The 27,754-nt window shown below is 31.6% G+C and overlaps 1 protein-coding gene across 1 annotated transcript in view; it reads right to left on the minus strand.

Annotated features, from left to right (window-relative positions):
* The window catches only part of LOC145325700 (uncharacterized), a 159,971-nt gene that overhangs the window by 27,548 nt on the left and 104,669 nt on the right, over positions 1-27,754 (minus strand). Inside the window, exons 6-7 of the mRNA XM_080168654.1 lie at positions 26,794-26,855; positions 26,177-26,234 (exon numbers count right to left, since the gene is read on the minus strand). Coding sequence (XP_080024780.1) covers positions 26,177-26,234; positions 26,794-26,855 — 120 coding nt within the window. The remainder of the gene's footprint in view (positions 1-26,176; positions 26,235-26,793; positions 26,856-27,754) is intronic.

Below are 27,754 nucleotides of genomic sequence, written 5' to 3' on the forward strand. Positions count from 1 at the left end.
CTCTATCTGTGAGATATTATGAATGAGATAATGTTAAGATTTGATATTAAGATGAGAAAAATTTACGTTCACAGTCCCTTTAAGCTTTTAGGGGTATGAACATCTTATGGTTTCAAAGTCAACCCCCTACCCCCATCCCCTAGCCCCCTGGGGCTCAAAACCCCCCTAAAAATGAACATAACCTTAATTTTCTCAGAAACCATTTAACCAATAGGGATGATTTCTTAAACTTAAGCTTTTATGGTTATAAACTAACTTCTAGTTTAGAAGTCACCCCCCTGCCGCCTACTCCTAGCCCTCCGGGGCTCAAAAAAACCCTAAAAATGAACCTAACCTTAATTTTCTCAGAAACCATTTGACCAATAGAGATGAATTCTTAAACTTAAGCCTTTATGGTTATAAACTAGCTTTTGGTATAGAAGTCACCCCCCTGCTGCTAACCCCTAGTCCTCCGGGGATCAAAAAAACCCATAAAAATGAACCTAACCTTTATTTTCAAGGGGGTGACTTATAATCTAGGAGTTAGCTTATAATCATAAAAGCTTAAGTTTAAGAAATCATCCCTATTAGTCAAATGGTTTCTGAGAAAATTAAGGTTAGGTTCATTTTTAGGATTTTTTGGAGCCCCGGAGGGCTAGGGGTTGGCGGCAGGGGGTGACTTAAAATCTAAAAGTTAGTTTATAACCATAAAAGCTTAAGTTTAAGAAATCATCCCTATTGGTCAAATGGTTTCTGAGAAAAATAAAGGTAGGTTCATTTTTAGGGTTTTTGGAGCCCTGGAGGGCTAGGGGTTGGCGGCAGGGGGTGACTTATAATCTAGGAGTTAGTTTATAATCATAAAAGCTTAAGTTTAAGAAATCATCCCTATTGGTCAAATGGCGTCTGAGAAAAATAAGGTTAGGTTCATTTATAGGGTGACCCCCCCCCCCCCCGACTGATTAAGGTGCGGTAAGGGGCCCGACCGTAAGGGGTTAATTAAGTGAATCAGTCTGTTAGACCAATGGTAGAAACTCAGCAGATAGACGAGACAGACAGACAGGCAAGAAGAATGATCAAATTACAGTTTGACCATAATAGACAATTCATTAAATAAAATCCAATAGAGAACCTGTGAATGATCAGACAGATGGAGGGATAGACAGACAGACAGTTTTTGAGGCATTAACAAATTAGAATTAGGCTATGCTAGATGATTCATTGAAATCCGAAAAAGAGGCAGTTAGACAGATAGACTGACAAGTGGAGTGACAGACAGACAAAAAACAGACAGACAGAGGGACAGACAGACAAAGGGGTATTGCCTAAAAACAAATTGGCTGCTATATGAATCATTAAAACCCACCATAAAAAGAAATTTACATTAGTTTCATTATTTCGATACTCAACGCCCCCCCCCTCCCCAACTCAAAGGGGTTTATTATTTCTTAAAACCAATAGGTGACTTCTCAGCATAATAAAATTGAAAATACTTTTTATTTCATCAATTTATCTTAAATAGAACGAAAGTTATAATCATTTTATTGTCTACAAGAAAAATGCTTTGAGTAAAAATCAACCTAATTGTCAGTAAAAACGTCATATTTATGCATATTTACACAGTAAATAAATTTTAAAATTGTATTCTATTGTAATGAATAACTTAAGGGGGTTGTATGAATTATAAAAAACCTAAAAAAACCTAATTTGGTTAAATTAGTCCACGTAAAGATTGATTTAGTACAGTACGTATGAATAAGTTGTCAATTTCCTGCCAGAGTCCTTGTGCCTTCCCAAGACTTAGAGATAAAAATTAGTTTATAATTATCATAGGATCTATGTAAAACTTTCCTAAAATGAAGAAACCAATAAACCTTACTAATTCACATAATAGGTTAAAACATAGAGTGATCAACACAGTTTAATTAAACATGTTATTTTTATTTGATAAGTCCAATACACAGTGTTTCATGTCAAGAACAATCTTCAGTTAGATAAATAAAAATACATGATGCTTTAATGAGCATAAATTCACATAATAGGATAGCTAGAATTTTGAAACTACTAGCGGTTCACTCCTGGAAGCCGCTGGAGGCCCTTGAGGCTGGGGGGAAGTCGCCCCCTCGAAAGTAAAAAAATGAGGTTCTATCTTTTTTCTAGGGTTGATATATCTTGGAGGGTGGTGGTACCCTCCCTGGGGAAGTACCCTGTAAAGGAATACAATATCGGTTCAATAGTGCACTGCAGTGGCTAGCAAGATCCTTCGGTACATTCACACACAATTGCTACAACTTTATCATAAGGATTTACATATATTGTATTATTTGTCCCTGTCTGTCCTGTATCAACCATACAGACCATAGGGGCGGATAAAACTTTTAGGGTTGTCTAAAAATGTGTTTAAAAAATTTTGTTTCAACTTTAGCAAAATCGTAAATGTTTCATAAGCAAGTTAAAATAACAGCATAATATATTACATTTTCATGAAGCAAAACAAGATATTTTGTCCTAATTAATGACTATATATATATTCACTAGTGCCTGCACCCTAGGATACAGGTGCGCTGTATTCAAAAAGACAATAAGTAGTGCAGATATTAGCCCAAATCCATCCCGGGACCTATGTGAAGCTTTAGCGCCTTTGTCTATTATTAAGAGAGAGAGAGAGAGAGAGAGAGAGACAGGGAGGGAGAAAGAGAGAGGGAGAGAGAAGGAGAGAGAGGGAGCAAGAACGTTATATGTTTGGTTAAATTAGCTTTATGAGGAAAAATGGGTATAAGGATAAAACAAGAATAATAACATCCAATGAAATGAGGATCAAAAATGAAAATAAATTTACTAAAGTAATATACTTTGTCATGGGAATATTAACAAAAAATAAGATATCTTTCATAGCAAACTAGTGATTAGAAATCATTCTTTAAATTCTCATTCCATGTTAAAAAGCAGGAAAAAACACTAGACATACATACAAACAAACAGACAGTTTAAATTATAAAGAAGCTTCGCTGTTCAAAAAAGGATAAATTGTTGATGATCTTGTGTGTTTTATATGGGAGTAATCATTGCTCTCTTCTGACATATCTCTTGTTGCGAATCTACTCTACAAAGAGTGTCCTAGTCTGGCCGTTCTACTTTCCGTTAATTATTATTTTTTTTCGCTCGGTGGTTGATAAACTCCTTCTCTTATTAATCTAAATTCTACCTACAAGCGTTTGATAGCTAATATATTCTATATGACATGGTATTAGTCTGTTTGTATATTGCATGCCTATTTCTTGAAGCTGGTGAATCTTTTCTAGCTCATGTCATTTACTTCCAACTTCCAACTACTTAAGACCTGTAATAAGGCTGCTTCTACAATGTAGCCTTTTTCTTTGCATTTAAATGTTTACTTATGAATGTTGTCATCCTTGTTTTTTTGTGTACAGACAGATACCGTAGCTCAAGGAAGTACAAATAAAAATCATATAAAAATGGAGATATGAATTTGTTTGTCGGTCGGTCGGTTGGACTGTATGTGTGTGTTTAGGGGTGTCTATCTATGTGTGTTTGTGTGTGTGTGTGAATTTATTGAATCTCATGGTGCTAAATTAAAGGGCCTTCTTTTTCTTTATGAATTAATCCATAAAAGGGAACCGAAAATTCCATAATTGATTTGAAGTCAATATAGGGGTAGAAAAATATTTAAATAAAAATATGAATTATTAAAATAAGTTTAATATAAAAAAAAAGATTGAAATAGACTACAAAATATTAGGGACATGATAATTTTCAAATTTGAAGATTCAGAGTGTCTTTTGAATCTGTTTTTTATTTGGGTTACAAAACATAAAAATGGCTTAATGCATTTTACCATCAATATTACATTACATCTAGGGCTTGTATATAGTGACTTCACCCCTAGCCTCAAGTGACATTGCTGAAATTTCTAAGGAAAGAAGACAAAATATGCTGGGCAGCAAAAAGATTTTTAAAAATCAGATTTGATATATTTTGTATTGTTCTTCAAAAGTCTGAACAGACATACTGACACCATTCTCGGGGAGGGAAGGTTCATTGAGATGAAATTATGCTGTTGGTACCTAAAGTTTTATAAACTAGTTCACTTGTTGGCTTAAAAACTTTGCCCATTTATATTAAAGTAAAAAACACTTAGTTCAGCCATTTTAGAGATCTTATAAGACAGATAGAATACACAGACTTTTTTACATCCTACATATAGAATGAATAAAATCACGTTTATTGAGGTCTAAAAATTTAATTACAATTTTGAAAATTTGAAGCTATTCATTTTTAATTTAAAATTTCAGTGTCAGTTACATTTAAAATCAGAAACGAGATATTAAACAAGAATGACAACATCCATAAATAGCGAAGGATGTAGATACAGACAAAGTGATTCAAACGGACAGACAGACAGACATCGTTCTACTTTGTATTATAAATGGTATTTTCAGGGATCATAAGAGAATGAACAATATTTGATGTACACCCCATCCCTCCCTTCTCCCCCGGAAACTATGATAAAAAATACACCTTATGTGGATTAAAATTTAAAAATATTGGTGGAAACGTTTGGAAACTGTAAATTTTTACAAAACGATCAGAATACCCAAAAGTTTGATGCCAAAATAAGCAGATCGAGCCATAAAATTTTTGGGGTCAACATAATTCACAATTGAACTCTAAAATCACCTCACTACCTGGGTATTTCTTTGCAAATCATTTCATTTTAAGTAAGTATTTAATGAACTTTAAAGTATTTATATAAAAGGACTGTCCGGTCACACAGCAATACGCTGACTATAAAAATGCTGCGCTGTTGAAGAAAATACAAGAAAAATCAGATTTTACAACGTATTGAATTGTAAATAGCTCAAAATTTCTTCTATTTCGTGCAATTATGCTGTAAGACAATTTACAAATTCGTTCGCGCCGGTTTTTTCTTCATTTCTGGGTATTTTTTTACCCAATCTATTAATGTATAAAACAAGAATGTAAATATTTAAAGTTTTTTATTTAAGATTACAAAAAAATATTTATTTTATAGCTGTATTTAAAATTTACTATATTATCGAGATTAACTCAAATAATGAAAAAATTATGTAATACAATATATAATTAGACATTAAAATATTTTTTGTCTTTTTGGGGCACTAACCCTTCAATGTTCAGTAATGCAGTAGGACTCTTACTTATAACATAAACCACAATATTATAAAATACCTAAAAAATGGTTTGTGTTTTGTCACAAAAAAAATCACTAAAATAGACACAAAACTTAGAATGTAAAACAATTGTAAATTATTGAGAGAAAAAATGCTTAATTGATTGAGAAGTAGCTACGCTCCTACAATCAAGTATTACGTTTTGGTTGCAGTGTTTTATTGTTGTCATGCGAGGTTACAACAAAATTCATTTCTGTCTGTCAAGTAACTTTATTTTCACTCAACTTTATGTCATATTTTACAATCGTCTAAAACTCTTTTTTTAGACTAGCCAAAGCTATATAATTTGAATAAGTTGTTTCACATATAAACGGATCAACCAATCAAAATCCCAAAGTCCCAAAGTTGTTAGACAAACGAATAAGAAAACCTTATTATAAAACTTTGGGGACTAGTGTAATAAACAGCTCACTGTTCCCTCTCTTTCAAACTATAGAAAGCTATAAGGAAACCTTGACTTCTGAGCTAGCCTAGGCTATTTTATATGATTTGGTTAGTTGATTGATACTTTAAATTCCTTAATCATGGATTCAGGAATAGGACAATAGATATAACGACAATCCAATCCTCCTCTTTTCGTGCTGTTTTCATATTAACAAAACTATCTATAATACAAAGTAGAACGATGTCTGTCTGTCTGTTTGTTTGTAGCGAAGGATCTCGCTAACCGCTGAACCGATCGGGTTCTACTTAACAGGGTAGCTACTCATAGGTCCCTGGAGGGTTTATAGCTATTTTGGGTGAGGGTACCACCACCCTCCCAAGAGAAATCACAAAAAATCGAAAATGTTTTTAATATAATCACTTTTACCTAGAGACTTGAACGCAACATAGACATGAAATAAAAAAAAAACATTAAAGTGCTACTAGAGGCCTCTAGGGGCGTAGCCGCTAATGTATATGTAATTCAATTACTGTATGTCGTTGGCTCTTACACTTTAAAGGCCATTCTGTTTGTTTGCAATTTGTATGAAGGAACTGGAGGAAGGTTTATAGATTAATTAAACAGCCTCTTTTCCCAACTTTCTAGTAACTAATGTTTTGTTCAACGACAATTTTCTTTTTCCCCTATGTAATTGTATTTAAGCTTCGCTTCTGTGGATAAATAACAAGGTTGACAACATCCATAAAAGCGAAGCACTGAAACGGTAGGGCAAACGGACATTGACACTTGTATAGTGTCTGAACTGAATAATCAGAATTTAAAAGTATCGAAAGAGTCGAAGCAAAATTGTAAGTAAATTTGTTGAAAAACTGCTTGATACAGGATAATGTTTATGGACATACTTACATTTTTCGGACTTGATTATAGAGTTGCTTCGCTTATACTATTGTGCTTTGTTGTCCCAGGAATTAATAGACCAAAAATCAGATCAAACAGATAATTAGATCACATAAAAATTTGTTGATAAAAAAGTAGAAAAATCAACATGTTTAAAATGAACGTACAGACATTCTGGTAATGATTATAGAGTTGCTACGCTTTCTAAATCGTACCTAACTACTACAGGAATCATCATGCAAAGTTTGAAATCGATAGGACAATTCTAACATGCCTAAATTTACGAATTAAAGCTAACTATCTCGGACGGACGTACGGACGGACGGACCGACCCTAATTATAGAAAAGCTTCGCTTTTAAAAATTACAAAATGCTAGATTAAAAGTACTACTATAAGAAAAAGTTGGTTATTATATACAAATTTATGAGCTATCAGAAATTTAAGGGAATGTAAATTGGTTTAAAATAGGAAGATATATTGATTCAAAGACACTTAAACTAATGAAAAACTTAAAGAATTTTTGTCATATCTAACAAAAAGGGTGCTCGTTTGTTTGTCAAATAAGATCTGTAAACAGCCGGACTAATACACACTAATATATATCTTTAAAAATTTGTTTCATAACTTGGGCTATTTTGAAAATTATTACTTTTCCCTTTTTCTGAAATAATTTTAACATGCAATCGTAAATTAAATCCCATTAGTGTGCAATTTTTATTAGAGAAGCATCTCTACAATTTTTTAGTGTATGTACGTCTTACCAAGTACTAATCATCTTACTTATTGGCGGATTAAAATAATAACATACCTAAAATATTAAACAAATAATTAGTTAATAACTCAATTCTTATTTATTTTGGACAAATCTACTAATCAATTTATACAAGGTAGTAAGGTTTCTTTGTTTGTCTGGTAAGTTTATGGTTACAACTAAACCGATTGAGTTCTCAATTTAGATAGCTATATATAGGTCCCAGGAGATTTTTAGTCTATTTTTAATCTAAGTCTTAGGATGGTTTAAGAAAAACTACCCCATGTTAAAATCCATAGATGCTAGGGATGCAGACACTGATACGAATTTTGTTTATTAATATCTTTATATTATAATATGTTTATTTTTAGCTTATCGACTTTTGATAAAATTGATAAATATGTTCATATCAATTTTATACAGGTAAACATAAAATAGTAGTGAAGCTACTCATAAAGTGTGTTTATCGGTCAGTTTGTCGGTCTGAACATTGTGGGTACAATATAAACGTCCAAGGGGAGGGGGAGGGGTGATTACCCCCTCCAAAATATTTTTCATTTTACCCCTACCTTGGGGATGCCGTAGGCACCCCCAACAATTTAGGAGGGAGTATTTACCCCCCCCCCCCAAACAATTTTAGGGGGGAAAAATAACCCAAAGAAAAAAGCTTGGTCGCCCCTGGGGTACAATATTGTATAATTTTGTCGATTAAACATAAAACTCTTATTAAAAGTGGTAATTTCTGACATATTGTCAACATAATGCCATTATTCGTAAGTAGACATTTATATCTTCTAATGGAATGGAATTATGTAAAAGTGGTTATGTCTGACTTATAATCGACATAACATTATTCTAATAAAATTATATCTATTTAGGAGATGACATTTACCCTGTGGTCAGAGAATTTACGCAAGTTTACAATGTACAATGGCAAATAATCACTTAAATACTAATTTTTTTTTGGGGTAAAACTTAATCTTTTTCTCTTTAAAAAGTTTGAACCTGACTGCATTAATTTAAATACTTACAGTCTTCAAGTATTTAGCATTTTCTGTATATTCCTTTAACTGAGCTGGATCTTTAAATCATTTTAGTGGTGAGCCAGATCGAGGTGAGCCAACTTTCCACCAATGAGAGCACAGCATTTAATGAAATGCCGCGCTGTGATTGGCTGAAATTAGGCTCACCCCGATCTGGCTCACCACTAAAATGATTTTAAAATCCAGCTCTGTTATTTTTTAATCCCAACAACGTCTTATTTTCTACTTGTAAATACACTTGCCACTTATCCAAGTCAAGATTTTAATTAATATTGCTACGCTACTTTTGGACATGATCGGTCAAGTTACAAGTACTTTTAAAAAGGGGGGGGGGGCTGTTTATTACACTAGTCACAAACTTTTTATAATAACGTTTTCTTAATCGTTGGGTATCATTGGGTATTTACATCAATTTATTGGCAATTGCCTCATCCATTCAGATCCCCGATTCTGCGTACTGTCAAAGCCACTTTTTCTTCTTTGTTTCATATCTTTATGAATCTTTAAAACTATATCTATATTTAAAGTGAAAGGAATATGTAAACGAAGTCACAATTAACCACATTTTTCTACAAGTTCTAACATGGTAGTAGGTAATATATTAGAAATACCCGTTCATAGGTAAAGGCCTTTTATAGTTTATACTCATATAGATACCAGTGGCGTGAGGACAGGGGGTGTTTACAAGCCCTCCCACCCCCTAAAACAAGATATTAGGAAGAACTAAAAAACTTTTCCAATAATTAGCGGACGTAATATATAATAGGAAATGGTAGAGGGTAGTTTTTTTTATTATTTTAATTTACATGTTCTTCAAACTCTGAAATTTCGTACTATAGTTTAGCATCCATTAAAACTAAAAAAAAGATCGCAATATGAAGGTTTAAAATGGGTTAGCAATTTATTGTAATACTATGTTGTTAAAATGTCTCAGAAACCAGCTAAAATTGAGATCAGCTGAAATAAATTTCCTATTCGAGCACTAGTTTCCTAAAGTGTACAGCAGATAACCCAATTATTGCAGACCCTATTTTCAGCGACTCCGGTCAAATGGAAAAGCGATTTAATGTATAAACGATTTATACATTATACATTCAAAAATTTTAATTTTTCAAATTTTGATTTTTTTTGAAGCTTTTTTAGCTAGTAGCAAATATTGAGATAGGACGCGGAAGCTACGCACACTTTCGGAAACTAATTTCAGTTCATCAAAATTGAAAATAATGGTATCCCATAACTTCCGCTAGATATTATTAGGAGACTCTACAAAGTGTCCGAAAAAATGTGACGTGTTACATCAATAGATCAATCTCACTTCTCCTCTCATCTTTCTCTACTATGACGTCACACGGCTCATTTTTTCGGACACTTTGTAGAGTCTCTAATATTAGTTTCATTTGAGAGGAAAAAATATCCACCACACCCGCCCACCCCCCCCTCTCGTGTCACCCGCTTAATCAGGGCTACCAATAGGTGCTAAAAAGACATTATTTTGAAAACAATGGGAAGAGGGTTAAGTGGTAAATTCGCCCATAAAGGATTTTCATCCGGTAATATTTTTTTTAATAGGAAACAAAGTGAAAGGAATTTCTCTTTTGACACAAATTCCCCATATATCTAATTGTAATCATCCGTTCTTTTTTACACATAATTAATTAAACTTTTTTAATTAAATTACTTTTTGGCTATAACTTTTTTTGTGTGGATGTGAGGGTACACCCAAACTAAGAATAATATGGCTATCTAGGGTAGGGCCAGGTTTGCTACCATATAATGTCATTAATAGTAGTCTACCTACCAAGAGAACTAGTTTACTCAGGGATCCAAAGGGATAAGACAATAGAGATAACTTGATGGTAAAAAACTAACCCTTCTTAAAATTGAAATCAATGATTGAAAAGACATGCAATTTTAAATTATGATTTTCAGATTGAACATTGTATATATGATGTACTAGTATATTTGGTCTGTATATTCACGTTGACCTAATAATCAAGATTAAGTATTATTTATGGTATCCTAAATCTACCGGCCATATAGTCATTCTTTTAAACAATGTATTAGATGTCGAAATTCATAAGTCTAATATGTAATACTTAAGTTTCATAATAAATGAATTAATATATATAAAAACAATTTTAAGTACTTATATGGCAAGTATTATTGTTATTTAATGCTATTAAAATTCCAAATTTATTTATTTAAGAATTTATAATCGGATAATTTATTGAAATAGAAACTTCGCCAATAGTCTCTAAGGATTTCGTTTATTGAGAAAGGATAGATTTCTTTAACAACACACGCACCATTTATTTTTTTGAAAAAAATTAAATGATATTAGTCGAGCCATGTCACCTCAACAAAATAACCTTAAACCTGCCTGTGACCAATAATAAGCTTCCAAAAGAATTGTAGATCGAGGATTCAAGTCGTTCTAGAGATCGTACTATACACACATGCATATAAAGCCATTTACCCTAGTGAAAAGCATAAAAAAATGATAATTGAAAAAAAAATGGCAAAGATATTATAATGTTATTTTTAAGTCAACAATGGACGAACAAACAGACAAACGCATTTAGAAAGATAATATTATTCAAATTAAACAAAGACAATTATAAGCACAAGTCGCGAAGCTAAACAAGCTAACGAATATTTCTAACTTACACTATCAAGTAAAGATAACACAATAAGGGGATAAGACATGGCCGTTAAATTGATGTACATTGTATCCCAAAAGAAAATACACAAAATTACTGGTTACAGCATTTTGCGATTATATCAATAAATCCATTAAACATTGATATTATTCTATTTTTTATGCAAATTGGTTTATTTATTTATTATTTAAAGCCACTCTCCCCCCCCCCCTCCAGATATTATTATTTAAAGATATAATCAAAAACAAGAAAATCTTAAAGAATTAAGATTTTTCACACAATGTCATTTCCCTCAACAATCCAATAGATAATTTCGAACTACATTAACATACAGTCTGACATTAGTCATAGAGCAGCTGTGGATTTAAGAATGACAAATCTCAGTTGAATATATTTGGATTTGCTTTCCTTTAGCTTGGCGCCAGCCTTAATACGGTTTAGTAGCAGTCGATTCTATTAAAGACTAGAGGTGGATTCTTTAAAAAAAAATTGGCTCTTTACTCGCTGGTGAGGCAAAATTCTCCAAAATCGCATAAAAAATCTACAAAAATTAAATAAAATCATAAAAGGGTTATTAACATTATTAAGATTTTGTTAATTTTTTGTAGATTATTAATGTGATTTTGGAGGATTTTTTACAAGAATCAACCTCAGATATGTTGTGTTTCTAATCTGGGAGAGATAGGACATTGGGATATATTATAATTTACACTGATACTCAATCTTTTATATACACATTAACTTATTAGTTGGCTCAAAAACTTTAGGTATCCTTATGAATTTTGACTGGTTGGTTCCAAACTTACAGAAGTAGTACTTTTGTTTGTTATCATTGGAAATGGTTATCAATTTATCGTCCTTTTAACCCTTAAGATTCCTGGCAAAAGATATAAAGTTCAGATTTCATATTTGTATTTCAATATTGATCAATTTTTGAAAAAGTCTGTTATTTCTACATCTCTGTCATTTTGTAAGATACTAGCGGCTGCGCCCCTAGCATCTAGGGGGTCCATATTCAAAGGGATATGGAAGGGGAAAAAATAGCCTAAAACCACCTCAGGACCTTTAAAAAGCTTCAATGTAAATGAGAACAATATCAGTTCAGCGGTTAGTGAGATCCTTCACTACAGACAAAAAAAGCTTACTACATTGTATAATAAAAAAGCGACTTCTACTATTAGTGGAATGTTTTATTTAGCATATTAGGGCATCTTTTGTTTATTTAGCTATTTATGTGCATCTATCTATCTATTTTGGTATATTTATCTTCTTAAGGCATCTTACAATTGTTTATTTGGCTACTTATATTTATTTTTCTATTTATCCATAAAAGTTGAACTATATAATCAATGATCATTATGAAATAGACATACACTTTTAACATAATGAAACCAATTTTCATGTTTTCATGAAATTCCTAGCCCAGCGCGAACCGAGAAAGTATACCTTCGCCCACTGTGTCCTATAAAAATATAAATTACTGGAATGTACGTGTATATTATGTCAGTGTAAATATTGTTGGCAATTTAGGTTGCTAAAATTGACATCTTTTATTGATCAGTTCGTTCATCCAGTAGGAGGGGTTGAAGGAATAGGTTAGGGGGTTGAATGGGTGTGGATCGTTATTTTAGCCAGCTACAAGTATCACTTTAATAGAGTACATGATAATCTGGTGTAAGATCAAAGTCTTCTATTACTAGAATCGTGTTTTCAATATCATGAACATTTATATTGTTTATCTAAATTTTTCTTGTCATGTTTTGCGTTTTCTTTTGGGTTCAAATACTTATTTTATATATCAATTTGAATGAGTGAAGCTACTCTACAAGTCCAAATGGTTGTCTGTATGTCTATTCACTGTAAATAAGAGAGACGGCAATTATATGCAAGCAAGGACGTGCAGCCAATATATATATATGGACCAATATTCATTTTTTTCTTACTCCACTGATAATCAATCCAGCCGATTAATATCCGCTGGATTAGAACCAGTTATCAGCAATACTGAAAAATCATTTATAGCATCGAATAACAGACAATTTTCCCTGTATATTAAAAAAAATCATAAAATTAATACCAGTTTTGTAAGCCCGGTTCTAACAAAACTTGTTTTAATCTTATTTAATAATTTTCTTTTTAATATCCGCGGCAAGCTGTCTTTGAAACGATGCTATAGATAATATAATTATTGAATAGTTGCGCTTTTAAAGCATGAAGATAATTAGTTAGAGAATGAATATGCTACATTTTAGAAAAATGTATTAATTATAAAATATTCATTTTAATTCTCTGTTATTAATTTCAGAATTGCATTTTTGATCCTTACTTTTAAATTAACAATAATAACATAAGCTTTTTGTGGAGTTATTCAATCAACATAAGACTTTAGTGAAGTCATAATTGGGCATTAATGAACATCAGATCGTCGAAGAAATGTATAATATAACCACTTTTCAGGCTTCGAAACCAATTGATATCTACTGTATTAGAACCTGTTCTCAGCCATACTGAAATATTCTGTATAGCATTGTATTACAAAAATTTTCCACGAATATTAAAATAAAAATCATAAAATCAAAACCAGTTTTGTTAGACTGGGTCTTAGGCCCCTCAGGGTTAACGAAACTGGTTTAAATCTTATAATTTTTTATTTTAATATTCGAGGAAAGCTGTCTATAATACGATGCTGTAAATAACTATTTTTTATGCAAGTGCAACATAGCTAATCTGATTATAAGCAATTGAAAGTATAAGCGACTAGTTTAGACAGGGTTTGTACCTTACAGGCCCAGTTCTTATTGTTTCAGGAATCCTTATATTAGTTCCAAAGCATATGTCTGACGATACACTCTTAATTAAGAAAAGCTTTGCCATGAAATTTTTTGAAACATAAAAATGCTTGGCTTGCATATAAAATTAAAACAAAAGCAAAAAGTAGAATGTGTAGATATAAGATATTTACTTGTAAAGCAAGTTTAAACTTAATTTTTGGCAGGGCGATGAAATAATTTCTTAGAGATTGTCTCATAGTAAGGTTAGTAATGTGTACAATGTACAGAATAAGATTCCAATTTAATGAAATGGTTATATTTAAATGAGCTATAAATATGTATGTGTATTGAATAGAATGTAGGAAAATAATTATTGCGTTCTGGGTTACTTTTACTCTCTTTAAACCAATCAATTATAATAAAAAAGCTACTTTATAATTCAAATTGCCCTTTCCACTTCTCCTGTTCTAGATATACTCCATGACTTATCTGTGCTTTGAAACTTTGTGACATCCGCTGTTAGTTCTAGTTTATTTTTTACTTTATCTTGTGTCATTAAGCTTTATAGTTTGTAATTTCCATTAACAAGTTTAAAATGGATGAGTATTAAAGTATTAAAGACAGATTTTAATATCAAAATTAGAACAAGTTTTGTTAGTCCCTAGCGGTCCAAGGCCCGTACTAACAAACTGGTATTAATTTTATTATTTCTATTTTAATATTCGTGGAAAATTTCTGTAATACGTTTCTATACTTGATTTTTCAGTATGACTAAGAACCGGTTCTAATCCAGCGGTTTGGAAGCCATACTGGAGTATATGTCAAATAAGTAAAAGTTCATGGGGCCACCTCACCTTCCTTGGAATTATTATCTAATCGTTGCCCACTCAGTATACAATTAAACTTTTGTTTTAATAATAGCGCAGCTACTCTACTAATTTGGTCTGTACGTCTGTCTGTTTGTCTCAAACTTGACAAAATTCAGTTGTACCTCTTTTCCCTTTTTCTCTCACTATCATAAACTAAGTCACCCATGTTGTAGATTAAAATAATTGGTTTCAATGTTTGGACACTATGAGATGGAACTCATCAAAAATCAATAAAAGTACCCACGTTTGAGTTTTTAAGATAACGTATTCATAAAACTTTGAGTGTTACATGCAATTCGATTAGTATTAAGCTGTTTGATTATTCTATGTTTGCGGAAACGTTGGTGCTCCATATATTGCAGTAGCGAGTTTTGTATTTTAATATCAAATTAAAATTTAAATTTTTTTTAAAGCGTAGCTTAAGTAATTTGACCCTAGAAACCTCTAATCAGTTCGTCCGTCCAATCGGTAAGATTTCCTCGTTTATTAAACAGCCTAAAGTATATCCTTTTGAAATGTTAATTTGTGAATTCATCCCGTTTAAATTGATTCTTTGGATGATTAGGCCAAATGCTATATGCAAAGTATTTCCATAAACAAGTTTTACACACAGCTAACTTAATTTCAGAAACAGTACATAAGATATATTCTGTTGTAATCTATTGTGTGTATGCGTATGTACAGTACGATCTCGTGAACAGTTGGACTGACCACTGTGAGAGTTTCAGTATATGGTCATGGAAAGTTTATTTGCTTTTTGGGAGAGTATACCACCCCCCCCCCCTCAAATAGAAGCTAATTAAATGATTTAACATCAATATGTTTTACCTACGACTTAACAAATGATACCATTTCTGATTTAATGAAACCGTGAATTTTATCTTACCTTACAAATTCCAAATTTCATAATGAAATACATTTATTCACTTTTAACCATATCACTCATTTTTTATTCACACAGGTATCATATTCATGCACTTTTTTGGTTGAAAAATAATTTATCAATTTTGTAAAAAATCTCTTCTGCAATTGGACAAAACTTTATTCCTTTCCAAAAATTTTTAAAAGCGAAGCTTTTCTATAATTAGGGTCGGTCCGTCCGTCCGTACGTCCGTCCGTACGTCCGAGATAGTTAGCTTTTATTCGTTAATTTAGGCATGTTAGAATTGTCCTATCGATTTCAAATTTTGCATGGTGATTTCTGTAGTAGTTAGGTACGATTTAGAAAGCGTAGCAACTCTATAATCGTTACCAGAATGTCCGTACGTCCATTTTAAACATGTTGATTTTTTTACTTTTTTAATAACAATTTTTTATATGATAAAATCATCCGATTGATCTGATTTTTTGATATCTGATTCCTAGTACAATAAGGTACAATATTATGAGCGAAGCATCTCTATAATTAAGTATTAAAATGTCAGTATGTCCTTAAACAGAATTCTGCATTTAATAAGTTTTGCAACAAATTTACGTATAATTTTGTCAAACATTATATTTTCATATTTTGTATATTCAGTTCTGACACTCAACAATAGTTAATGTTCGTCTGTCGTGTCGTTTCAGAGCTTCGCTTTTATTGATGTTGTCATCCTTGTTTTTTATAAAATAAGAGATATGGGTAAGTCACATAGGCAGGCATAATTCTGTAGATTAAAATTATTGGTTGAAACGTTTCGATACTCAGCATTATGAAAAAAAACAATCAAAATTTAGTAAAAGTACTCAAAGTTTTGCAGCCAACGAATGCGAAAATATGATTATAAAAATTTTGGGTAACAGAAAAAGAATAGAGAGAATCTATATCCTGTGCTCCCGACCTTCAATTTGGTCTTCAAATAGCCAATAGCGTCGGAAATTTTAACACAGCCAAGTAGCTACAAAATGCCAGAAAGCTAGAAAGCTCGCAGACAAAAAAGGTCCCCACCACTGAAATCTTGTAGTTGTCTGGGTTATACATTTATCCATTTATTAGAAACACTATAAGTTTTTTAAGTCAACACTTTGAAAACCAATCACAAACTGAAATCTAAACTCAGACAGGAAGTGAGGGAATGGTGAAATATAGATTAATCTAACTTGTTTGAATTTATTTCTCCCTACCCCACCAATTACAAGTTTCCTAAGGCAGATCTTTTCACTGAAAATTGGTAGGAAGACTAATTTATCGTCCATTGTTAAAAACCTGTATCCCTGAACCCAAGTACACATACAAGTATATCTAGATTTTCTTGGTTTGTTTCCCACAGGGAATGTAGGGATACACTGCACACAAAGAAAACCAACTAGCCAATAATTAGTGATTCAAATAAAACTATTAAGAGAATCGGGCGAAAAAGATTTCAAATGACTTAAATTTTTCCCCCAATAAAGTATAAAATGAAGTTTTTCTTCATTTTTTAAAATCACATATAAAATGATAAGCGATTGAGGGGGGGGGGGGAGAGGGTACTGGATGTTTCTTTTCTTAAACTGGGAAATATATCGCGTGGGGGACTATTTGTTGAAATTAGGTATTTTAAACATAGAATGTTTTTAGGTAATATAAAACGTAAACAAGGGAAAAAGAAAAAAAACTTTTAGACCACAAGTCTTTTTTTACTTGCAGAGATATTGGCAAAAACACAATATCCCAAATTCCATGATTTTTGGCGCAATATGTATTATGGCCAATCAAGCATTACTTTTTAATTAATGTTACTAAGAAGGATAATTCATTTGGATAGGATTTATGCTATTTAACAAGAAGTGTGACAATCCCTCCCACCCCTCTGAAGAGAGATGATCTTATAAAAAATTATTACTGTCACAGGGAGGGAGAGGACATTGGTATGAGAATGTAAATTATATTGGTCAAGACGTTGGAGGAAGTTGAAAATATAATGTCTTGCATTAGAGATAGCAACAGTAGGAACCGAGATTTGAACTCACAACCTACACGACAACAATACACTAAACAATTGGAAAATCTAAACACTAAAGAATATACTATGCATGTTAAAAATCATTTTTCATTATCAAAATTTTATTCTCAAAACCAATTATGTTTCAACCTATCACTATGTTAACCAAAGTCTAATTGGGTTGGATATACAACGAGGTTTTTAGTTAAGAATATCATATCGGACACATTACCTTTGTTTACACATTTAATAACTGACACAAGGCCTACAAACACTCTTGCCTATCCAAGACATAATTATATAAGTCAGTCATATGATCGTTTAAAATTGTATTTGTATATCCAACGTGTTTCTTTAACACATCAAAGCAGATTCACTTAACTAAACGGTAGATTAAAAGATTTAAAATCAATGCACATTAGTGAAAGTCCCCAAAAAAATCACTTGTTTCATTCCTCACAGCGTGTTGCGGATGCATGGGCGCTTAACTGTTTTCTTTTAGAAAATTTTGATATGGTGCTTAAGAGTGTGTACTTATGAACTAACTGACTCAATAGGAAAATCTGTGAATACTGAGCAAGCTAGTTAGATACAATATCATCATCTAGATATCTCAAACAATACTGAAAGGGTTTAGAAAAAAATAGCTAAGTTGATTATAAACTTTAATTATATATAATACTTATCTTTTTGCTTATTTAATATTGTGATTTTAGAGTTAAAGTAAATGTAAAGTTTGGAATCTAAAAGTCATTGGTTTGTCAATGATGATTCTTTCTGATACTACAAAACATAGCTCATTACAGAACATTTAAAGTATTCCGCATATTCTTATTATTTATCGCGACTGACATAGCAGCTGTCCTTTCAGCGTCTCTAGTATAACACTGTTTAATATACAGGTCAAGACATTCCAACTACTCTTACTATTAACTTCATACGCCTAACAAACCAGCATTAAAACTATTCTTAACATGACTTTTAAAATTCATATTGTTATGTAGTTATTTGATCCTCATAATCAAGAAGTTGATATCAATTGATAGTGTTATAACGATAATATGTCAGCGACGAGCACTTTATCTAATGCCATATTCGACATAAATTCAAAATTTCAATTGTATTTCGATATCAATTACAAGTCAACTGAACAACCACTAGTTAAGACCGGGGAACCAAACATCTAGCCAAAAACTTAACGTCAAAAATGTTGTTTTGTTAGCACACCTTACGGAAAACTACGTGTGGGAAGAAGAACCACTGCGCAATTTAGCTTCAGATGTTAACTAAACTTTCAACCAAACCAAAAACCCTTTTTTTCAATCACTATTGGGTTTTTTAATAGTTTTTTGGTCCTAAAAAGAGCATTAATATGTATTTCATTTAGTAAGCTAGTAAGCGTAGCTATTCTATAAGTGACACATATTCATTGGTTTGTCTGTACGTTGTTATTCATTTATAAACATAGCAATTTTAAGAAGCCGTAGCCTGAAACAGAAAAATCACTCACAAAACACATCCTATTGTCTTGATGTAGTAACATAACTATTATAATTTTGAGACAAATTAGACTTGAAAAAATCAAAAAAGAGGCTCAAAAATGTTCACAAGAGATAATGGAAGATTTTTAAAAGCGAAGCTTTTCTATAATTAGGGTCGGTCCGTCCGTACGTCCGTCCGTCCGTACGTCCGTCCGTAACGGATAGCTTTTTTCGTTAATTTAGACATGTTAGAATTGTCCTATCGATTTCAAATTTTGCATGGTGATTCCTTTAGTAGTTAGGTACGAGTTAGAAAGCGTAGCAACTCTATAATCATTACCAGAATGTCCGTACGTCCATCTTAAACATGTTGATTTTTTTTACATTTTTAACAACAAATTTGTATGTGACCTAATTATCCGATTGGTCTGATTTTTGGTATACTGATTCCTGAGACAACAAAGTACAATATTATAAGCGAAGCAACTCTATAATCAAGTACTAAAAATGTAAGTATGTCCATAATCATTATCCTGTATCAAGCAGTTTTTCAACAAATTTACTTACAATTTTGCTTTGACTCTTATACATTCGCATTCTGATTATTCAGTTCTGACATTATACAAGTGTTAATTTCCGTTTGTCTTACCGTTTCAGAGCTTCGCTTTTTTTGATTATGTAATAATCGATCAACCATATACAACCCAAGGATTTATGGATAGGAGAATGGAGGTTTATTGAGATTCCTTCAAAGTAAAGTTTAGCATTTAGAAGCTGAACAACTGGGAAGGGAGGGGGGTTGTAAACTAGTTAATTTTCACCCCCCCCCCCCATCTCCTTTCCTGAATGAATTAAAAATCGTAGGCAAGTTTTTTTAAGTCTTTTAAATGAAAAGTTTGTCTAATTTTGTTTATTTCACGTTGTGTGTGTTATAATGTTGCATGAGAGTAACATTTTTTATAGAGAGGCTACTCTTTAATGTGTTTTACTCTAATGTCTGTCTGTCAGTCTGTTAGTATAGTGTTTTATGGAAAGTTTTGATAGTACAGGATAAATAATATCATTTTTAACCACTTATTTTAGTTATTTTGTAATTTAGTACAGCATAAAACCTGCTGAAGATTAGTACAGAGCTTCCCTGTAAGGTACAAACTTTTACAACAGTTTTAGGTACATTATGTTACGGTTAAAAAAATACATTCAAACAACTTCTCAATTTATAATTTAACGTCTTTAAGCTTCCCTGAATAGGGATGTTATAATCCTTGTTTTTTGCATGTATTTGTTTAGATTAAAAAAAGTTAATATTATACAGTTTTGTTTAAAATAAAGGAGTAAATTAACTTAATTTTATACACTCTTCTAAAAACATGACCACATCAAAAATAGCGAAAGTATATCTGTTTTTTAATATAGTGGCTAAAAATATTACTAAGTCCCATGTAAAATCCAATTAACCTACATCTTATATTGTGTCAAAATTGCATACAAATTGTTGAAAATTTAATTAGGTTTCAAACGGGTTAGACAATTCTTTTATATTCAAAAAGATTATGATAGTCTGGGGCATTCAGACACAAGCATTGCAAGCAGAAATATAGACAGATATAAACACTTTTAGTATAACTTTGCTTTCAGAAATTATTTGTCTATTAGTCAGTTATGCGCTTATACATATTATTTCAATCAAATAGCTTTAAAAAAGAAACTAATTATTGATATACAAAACATAAAAAAGGTATCTTTTAAAACAAAAATTTAAGCAATTAAAAATTTAGATGAGAAAAAAACTAAAATATTCAAATTCAAATATGGTGAACATAAAAATGTAAACATAAAAGTGTGTTATTGCTTCCGATAAAGATTTGGAGACAGCGTAAAGTGGCACTAAAAAATGACGTAATAAATTTTACTATTGGTCAATTACAGTGTATACTGGCCTCTCATTGGTCAACTTTATTGAATGGCGTCATTTTTTGTACCAAATTACGGTGTTAAAAAAATTGTTAAAAAAAATCAAAAATTTTTAGAATTATATACTAGAATCGACAATAATCAGAATCGCAGAATAATTATAAAAGCCAATAAATCAAGAAATAATTTAGATTTTTAGTCATTTTCATATAGTTATGTTTTTAGAAGTTTCATGGGGGAAGGAGATATTATACCGTTATTATACTGGTACCCAAAGTTTTACAAACACTACAATTCATTCATTGGCAAAAACTTAGGGGACTTTTATCAAATCTTGACAAAACTTTCAGTATCTATAATTTTCTATCTATAATACAAAGTAGAATGATGTCTGTCTGTCAATCTGTCCGCCTGTCCGTCTGTCTGTCTGTCCGTTCGTCCGTCACTTAAGATCTCGGTAACCACTGAACCGTTATGATTCTACTCTTCAGGGTATTTATACCTATTGGTCCTGTGGGGGTTTTAAGCTATTTTCTAGGGGGGTGGGACAACCCCCCCCCAAAAAAAAAAAATAAAATGTTTTTAGGCAGTTACATCATTTTAAATGGCAGCACCAGAAATACAAAGCCCCTAGAGGCTAAGGCGAAGCCGCTAGTAAATAATTATAATACACTATGGGGTAATTTTGTATTTTTCGTAATTGGAGATTCACATCAATTTATCGTTCATGTCTTGTCCCTTACGATCCTGATTGTTTGTCACTTGGAATGTTTTGCAAATTCTTATTCTTGTTTATTTAGACAATTAGCGATTTTCGTGTGGAACTTATGATACACCATATATAATAGGAGGATTTTAGATAAAAATGAAATGGATTATTCATTAGCAATTTTCAAATTTTGTAGTTATTATGATTCAATAGTAAATATTTTTTAGTAGCAAAGCTACTATAAGAATCAATGGCTAACATATTATCGAAACGTCAATATTCATTTGACTTAAATGAATATGATAAGAGCTAATTACCATGTTATCTAGCTTCACAAAATGGCCAAAGTAAAAAATATCAAACATTAGAAACCTCTGACTAAAGTAATAAAGAAACAAGAAAGTTTTTACAAGAAATAGAAAGTTTTAACGATACCTATAAAGATTAGATTTTTAATGCCTGTTTTTAGATTTTAATGTTTTTGTTTTGAAAAAATTGAACAAAATAAAGAAATCTTCTAATTTAATTTTAAAAATCTTTGAGTTAAATTAATATTTTTTCAAAAGCATCGAGTAAAAATCTTCCAACTGAAAAAATTTAGGGAAAAATCCTCCAATGAAAATATCAACTTATGTATACGATAATCTTTTTAGTGCCACGTGCAAAAATATCTATGTTTCTAATTTAATTAATCGTTCTTGTTTGCTATGTTGTATTTTTGAATATTAGAAGGAAAATGTTAATTTGTGAAACAATCATCCTACACATATTTCAAACTTTTTTTTATAAAGCACATCTTAAATATAAGATGGTTTTCAAAATATCTTTTTTTTCTATCACAAAAAATTGGTTAGCCTAATTGGAATTGTTTTTTTTTGTTAATAATAGTTTTGAATGAAAAAATGTCAGTATTATGCCATACATGGTCCCTTTTATTAAATGCCATATAGTCGACATATTTTGACTTTTAAGGATAATATAACTTTGAATTTCTGAATGAGCCAATGGCGTATTTCCTTTTTAGAATACTAGCCCATTTATTAGAAACTTAGATTTGAAAATTTAACCTGCTGCAGAATATCAAGCCTGTAGAAACAACAAGCCTGCAGCAGACATTACTTCATCTTTTTCGCGTGTATATTAAATGTTAAAATACGTCAATAAATATTATATATGTTTATTTTTTATTTAAATTGGTCTTGTATTGAAAAGTATCTATGGGGAAAATCAGGTCTTAAACACATAATATTCAATTAAAAAGCCAGAAAAATTCAGTTTAAATCTGATTATTTAAAACAAGGATTACAACATTTATAAAAGCATAATCAATGAATCAAAAAAGTTAATTTAGGTTAATAATCGAAAAACATTTGAAAACTGAATACCATTACATAATTATTGATGATGTTTTCTTTATTTGCGCTCCAAATACTGTAAGTTATTTTTGGTTATTCTCATAGAGTAGCTGTCGAATAAAGTAACATCTTATTCCAAGTTTTAAAAAGTTTAACAAAATACAACATACCTTTCTTTTCTTATTGTAATGTACTGATGTACAAGGCAAGCTTTGAATTTACGTTGCATTTAGTGGTTTTTGGTGAGAAAAAATAATAAAACAAAATAATTAATAAATAATGTATTTTTTGCGATGATTTTGTTTGTGTATGTATTTTTAACATAAAATTATTACGTAATAGGAAACTAAGTAAAACAATATTAAAACCTAAAAAAAGTAATTTTGAACATAGTCAAGGTTTAGTATCTACCTTTTAGGATTAAATATGCGAAAACATTTACCAGTATGGCTTCAAATCCGATTAATATCCGCTTAATTATCATAACTTTTAAAGATGCATTATACAGTAGTATCTCTTTTTCCCTGTGGATAAAACAAACTTTTTAACTACCAGTTTTAAAAGTTGTAATTAGATGTCCATTGCCTAAACAATTATGCCTACAAATTTTAACAAGAAAATAGCATTCCAATATTAACTTAACAAAGCTAGCGGGTATGTTGCAGGCCCATTATTAAATCACATTTAAAAATAAAAACCAAGAAAGGAAAAAAACTACCCCACCTCCATGAAATAAGTAGAAACCATTAGAGCATAAATTTTTTTTCTATTTAGTTCGTTTAGCCTTCATAGATTACCCAAATCTTACAGAGCCCAACCTAACATAATTTAAAAGGGGCATGGATGAAAAGATGTAATGGGAGTTTTTGAAAGTTTACATATCATTCATTTGGCCCAGGAAAAAGGCATCCCTCAATTTTTTGTTTCTTAGTAAAAAAATTATTTGGTGGGGGGGGGGGGATTGGAGGGGGTATTACCCCTCTCATTCTTGCGACAAAGCCTCTAGTTTCCCTGAAAATGTTGAGGTTAATCTATCTGTATTAAGTGTATTTGCAAAAGGATAAATCTCATGACTTATAGAATAGCTGCGCTGATAGAAATTGCCTACAAATTAAAACCACTTAGTTAAGTTTGAAATAATAATGTATAAAAAATGCCTAAATTAGATGTTAATTAGTGAACTATTTTCTATAAAGCCGCACCCATTTATGTAGGTGAATACACAACAATTTTACTGAAATTTACAACTTTGAAGATTGTACTGTGATTTCATTATTGTTTTTTTTAGTCCTACTGAAGTCTGTCATTTTAAAACTTACAATGACCAAGCATATAAAGCGCAACTAAAAAAGCAAAACATTTTATAGGTTTTAATCATATTACATATTTAGTATTAACCCTTACAGATCGGGCCCCAAGTACCACCTTAATAGATCGGGGGGGAAGGGGGGGGGGGCTAATTTAGGCCCCCCTCTCTATCTCGGCTCCTGGTACAGATAGAGACGTAAATTTTTTTTCTTGTGGTTAATGTTTATTTTTAAAGAAAATTACTTTTCTGCTACTGGCAGCTTAAAAACGGCATAATTACAGGTAGGGAATAGAAAATCGGTCAAAAATTGGTCATGAAGTGGTCAAACGGTCAAGATCTTTCTTTTCACGGAAGTTCATTATTGCTCAAGGATTTACCCAAAAAAATTATAGGTCTCTAGCTGTAATAGAAGACACGATATTCATGATATATGTTCATAGTAAAAGCCGGACAAAAAATCGGTCATAAAATCGGTCAGGGAGCGGTCAAACTGTCATAACACCACTTTTTTCAGATGTTCATTGATATCTAAGCATTCACCTAAAAAAGTTTAGGTCTCTACCTTATACACAAAAGTCATAATGTAGAAATTAAGATTTATTTTTTTTCAATTTTGATGCTACATAACCGACTTTGACCAGACAACACGACCGACACAGACCTGATATCCTTGTAAAATCAACTCTTGCCGACGTATAATTACTAAACTTAAAAAGTCATGAAGTCACAGATCTCTATCTTGCCTACAAAAAAATTACATTGAAAAAACTAGATGGGAGAGGGGGCTAATTTACCCTCCCCCCCCCCCCGATCTGTAAGGGTTAATACAAAAGTAAAAACAATTAAAACAAGAGAAAAATATCTTTTGGACAATGGCAGTATTTCTCAAAACAGTAAAGTATTGGTAGTGCAATTAAATATTTTTGCCGGATCTTTTAATTAGTTGAAAATGATACCTTTTAAAGTCTTCATTATATAAAGAAAAAGTAAAGTTATTACATAAATAAACATTTTAGAATTAAAGACTTTTATCCTTAGAGGCGAAGCTTACAAAATACATAAATGAAATCAAAGATGTATTACTGACATGTGGTTTACAAAACTGTGCTCGAAAAATTCTAATAGCAGTTCATTTAAGCTAGTTACGAGATCTTGCAGTATATACATTAATACTCATATACAGCAACTTAACAAGCATATCAGATTACAACACAAAAATTTCAATGCATCAAGTTAGAAATTAATTTGAGTTTTGATTTTTTATGAGGAAGAGGACAATAGAAATTAAATCCATATTGATGAGCTAAACTTTTAATGATACAAATTAGTCTTTTTAATCATAGTTATTTAAAAAAAAAAAATTTCTGCGTTTCTACATAAAAGCTAAAGATCCCAAAGTGCTGATCTTAAGTTATAAATGCAAAAAATGTTATTCATTTCATAACTTTTGTTGATTTTGCATTATAGGTTTTAAAAAGCTAAAAAAAATTCCTAAAACTCAAGCTGTGCTTTTTGATATTTGAGATCATTCATCATTCATAAACAAATATTTATAGCTAGATTCATAAGAAGTACAGTGGGATGCTTTAAAGGTGACCGATTTTTCCTCGTATCTATGTCACTTTCGCCCTACTGGGTGAGAAATAGACCCTAAGTTGACTTTATCATGCCGATAGCTTTCTATAGACACCTTAACATCCAAGATTGGTCTACTGTAGCTCTGCAAAGTCAAAACTTGGATTTAGCATTCGGTAACCTTGAAACTGTGTAGATAATCTACATTGGACATTATAGAGGTTGGCGAATTTTAAAAATACTGCTGTTTCCTTGCTATTTATACTTACGGTTTTTTTTTCAGGAAGGGAGGGGACACTTACGTTTGTTATATGATAAATTTGCTGGGCTTAAAAAATAGTTTTACCTGTAATAAATCTGTAAATGGTCTCCTAGTCTCCTCTAGTTTTCCCATTGTTGATGTCCTGTAAAAACATTAATCTTAGGGGATGTTGCCGTTTGTACAACTGGCAGAATTGCAGTGGATGTTTTTCTCCAAAATTGTTTGTGTGGATGTAAATTTGACATTAATTTGCTAAGTTTTTTAGGTATGCTGACAAGTATACATCTAACACTGGCTTTTTTACATCATCAATTGTATGACTGTATTTTTAAGCGATTTTTTTAAAATTTTAACAACAAAAAACCATATAGTTGTATTTATGACGGTTGTAGAAATGTCATGCACCCGATATTAGTTGCAATACTATACTGCTATATGATAAAGTGTTCTAAATTGTGGTGTCTGTGACACTTTTTAGTTCAGTAAATTGTAATTAATATTTTAGCTTTAGCCGCGCGTTTTTAAATATTTTTCTACTTTACAATTTATATTTCTTTTTAGTCAATCTATAAACTATCACTTTTTAAGGGGGCTGAGGGGGAGTAAAGGGTTGAAAATTTCAAATTAGTGTTACATTGAGTGGAGTGGGGGTGGAATATCCTCTTTAAACCCTCCTCTTCGGCGTCCTTGTGTATAATTACCTAGATGAAACAGAAGTTTTCCTAGATGCTGGCTCGTTGTTATCACTCACAATTGAATACCCCTAAAATATTAAGAAATTTTTATAATAATAAATTTTACAAAAAGCCTTAGATTTCCTTTGGTTGGTTGGTTAGCCTCCAGAGGACAGTCACATGTATCTGCTAACGCACATGTATTAGCTTCATATATTTCATTGCAAATTTAATCAGGCCAGGTAGAACCCTCGTCAAGTTTAAGAAAATCTGCTGCCAATCTTGGCTTTGTCCAAAGTGATAAAACATCTAAATTAGTCGGGTTGTCTGGGCAGTTAAACAGGTGTCTTGTGTCATGTGGTGAGTTTTTACAGCTAGGGCATTTGTCATCAATATTTTCGTCAATTTTGTGTAAATAACTGTTTAGTCTGCGGCTGAAGCCAGATCTCAATTGAGAGAGTTGAGATCTGACATGTCTAGAAAGAGTTTGTTCTTCTTTATTAATGTCCGGTGGTTTAATTCCAAGGACTCTGTTAGGAGGAAGATTTTCAAGAGCAGTTTTTACTTCAGATGTGTGTATGGCCTTGATTTTAGTCTTCCTGTTTTCTGCATTAATGGGAAGGTATTTTTTAATGCATTTTCTGTATTTCTGTATTGTCGGTTTCAGGTGATTTCTTGCTGGCAGTGGTCTGTGAATGTTTTTAACACCTGGATGGTCGGGTTGATGGCAGGTCAGTAGATATTGTTTACATTTCATCAGGCAGTGTTCTTTAACTGGTAGAATCTTAGTTTCTTGATGAATGTGTTGTTCTGACGCCATTTTAAGATTGCCAGTGATGAGTTTTAGAGCTTGATTCTGAGATCTTTGTAGCTTTTTCCAGCTGTTTTCTGATATAACAGGACTCCATATAGGACAAGCATACTCCAACACACTTCTGGCAATGGCCTTGTAGGTCATTGTCATGGTTTCCTTGTCCTGGCCCCAGTC

Source organism: Acartia tonsa, chromosome 8, assembly GCF_053477335.1.
Source record: "Acartia tonsa isolate MP-2025a chromosome 8, ASM5347733v1, whole genome shotgun sequence".
NCBI classification, from domain to species: Eukaryota; Metazoa; Arthropoda; class Copepoda; order Calanoida; family Acartiidae; genus Acartia; species Acartia tonsa.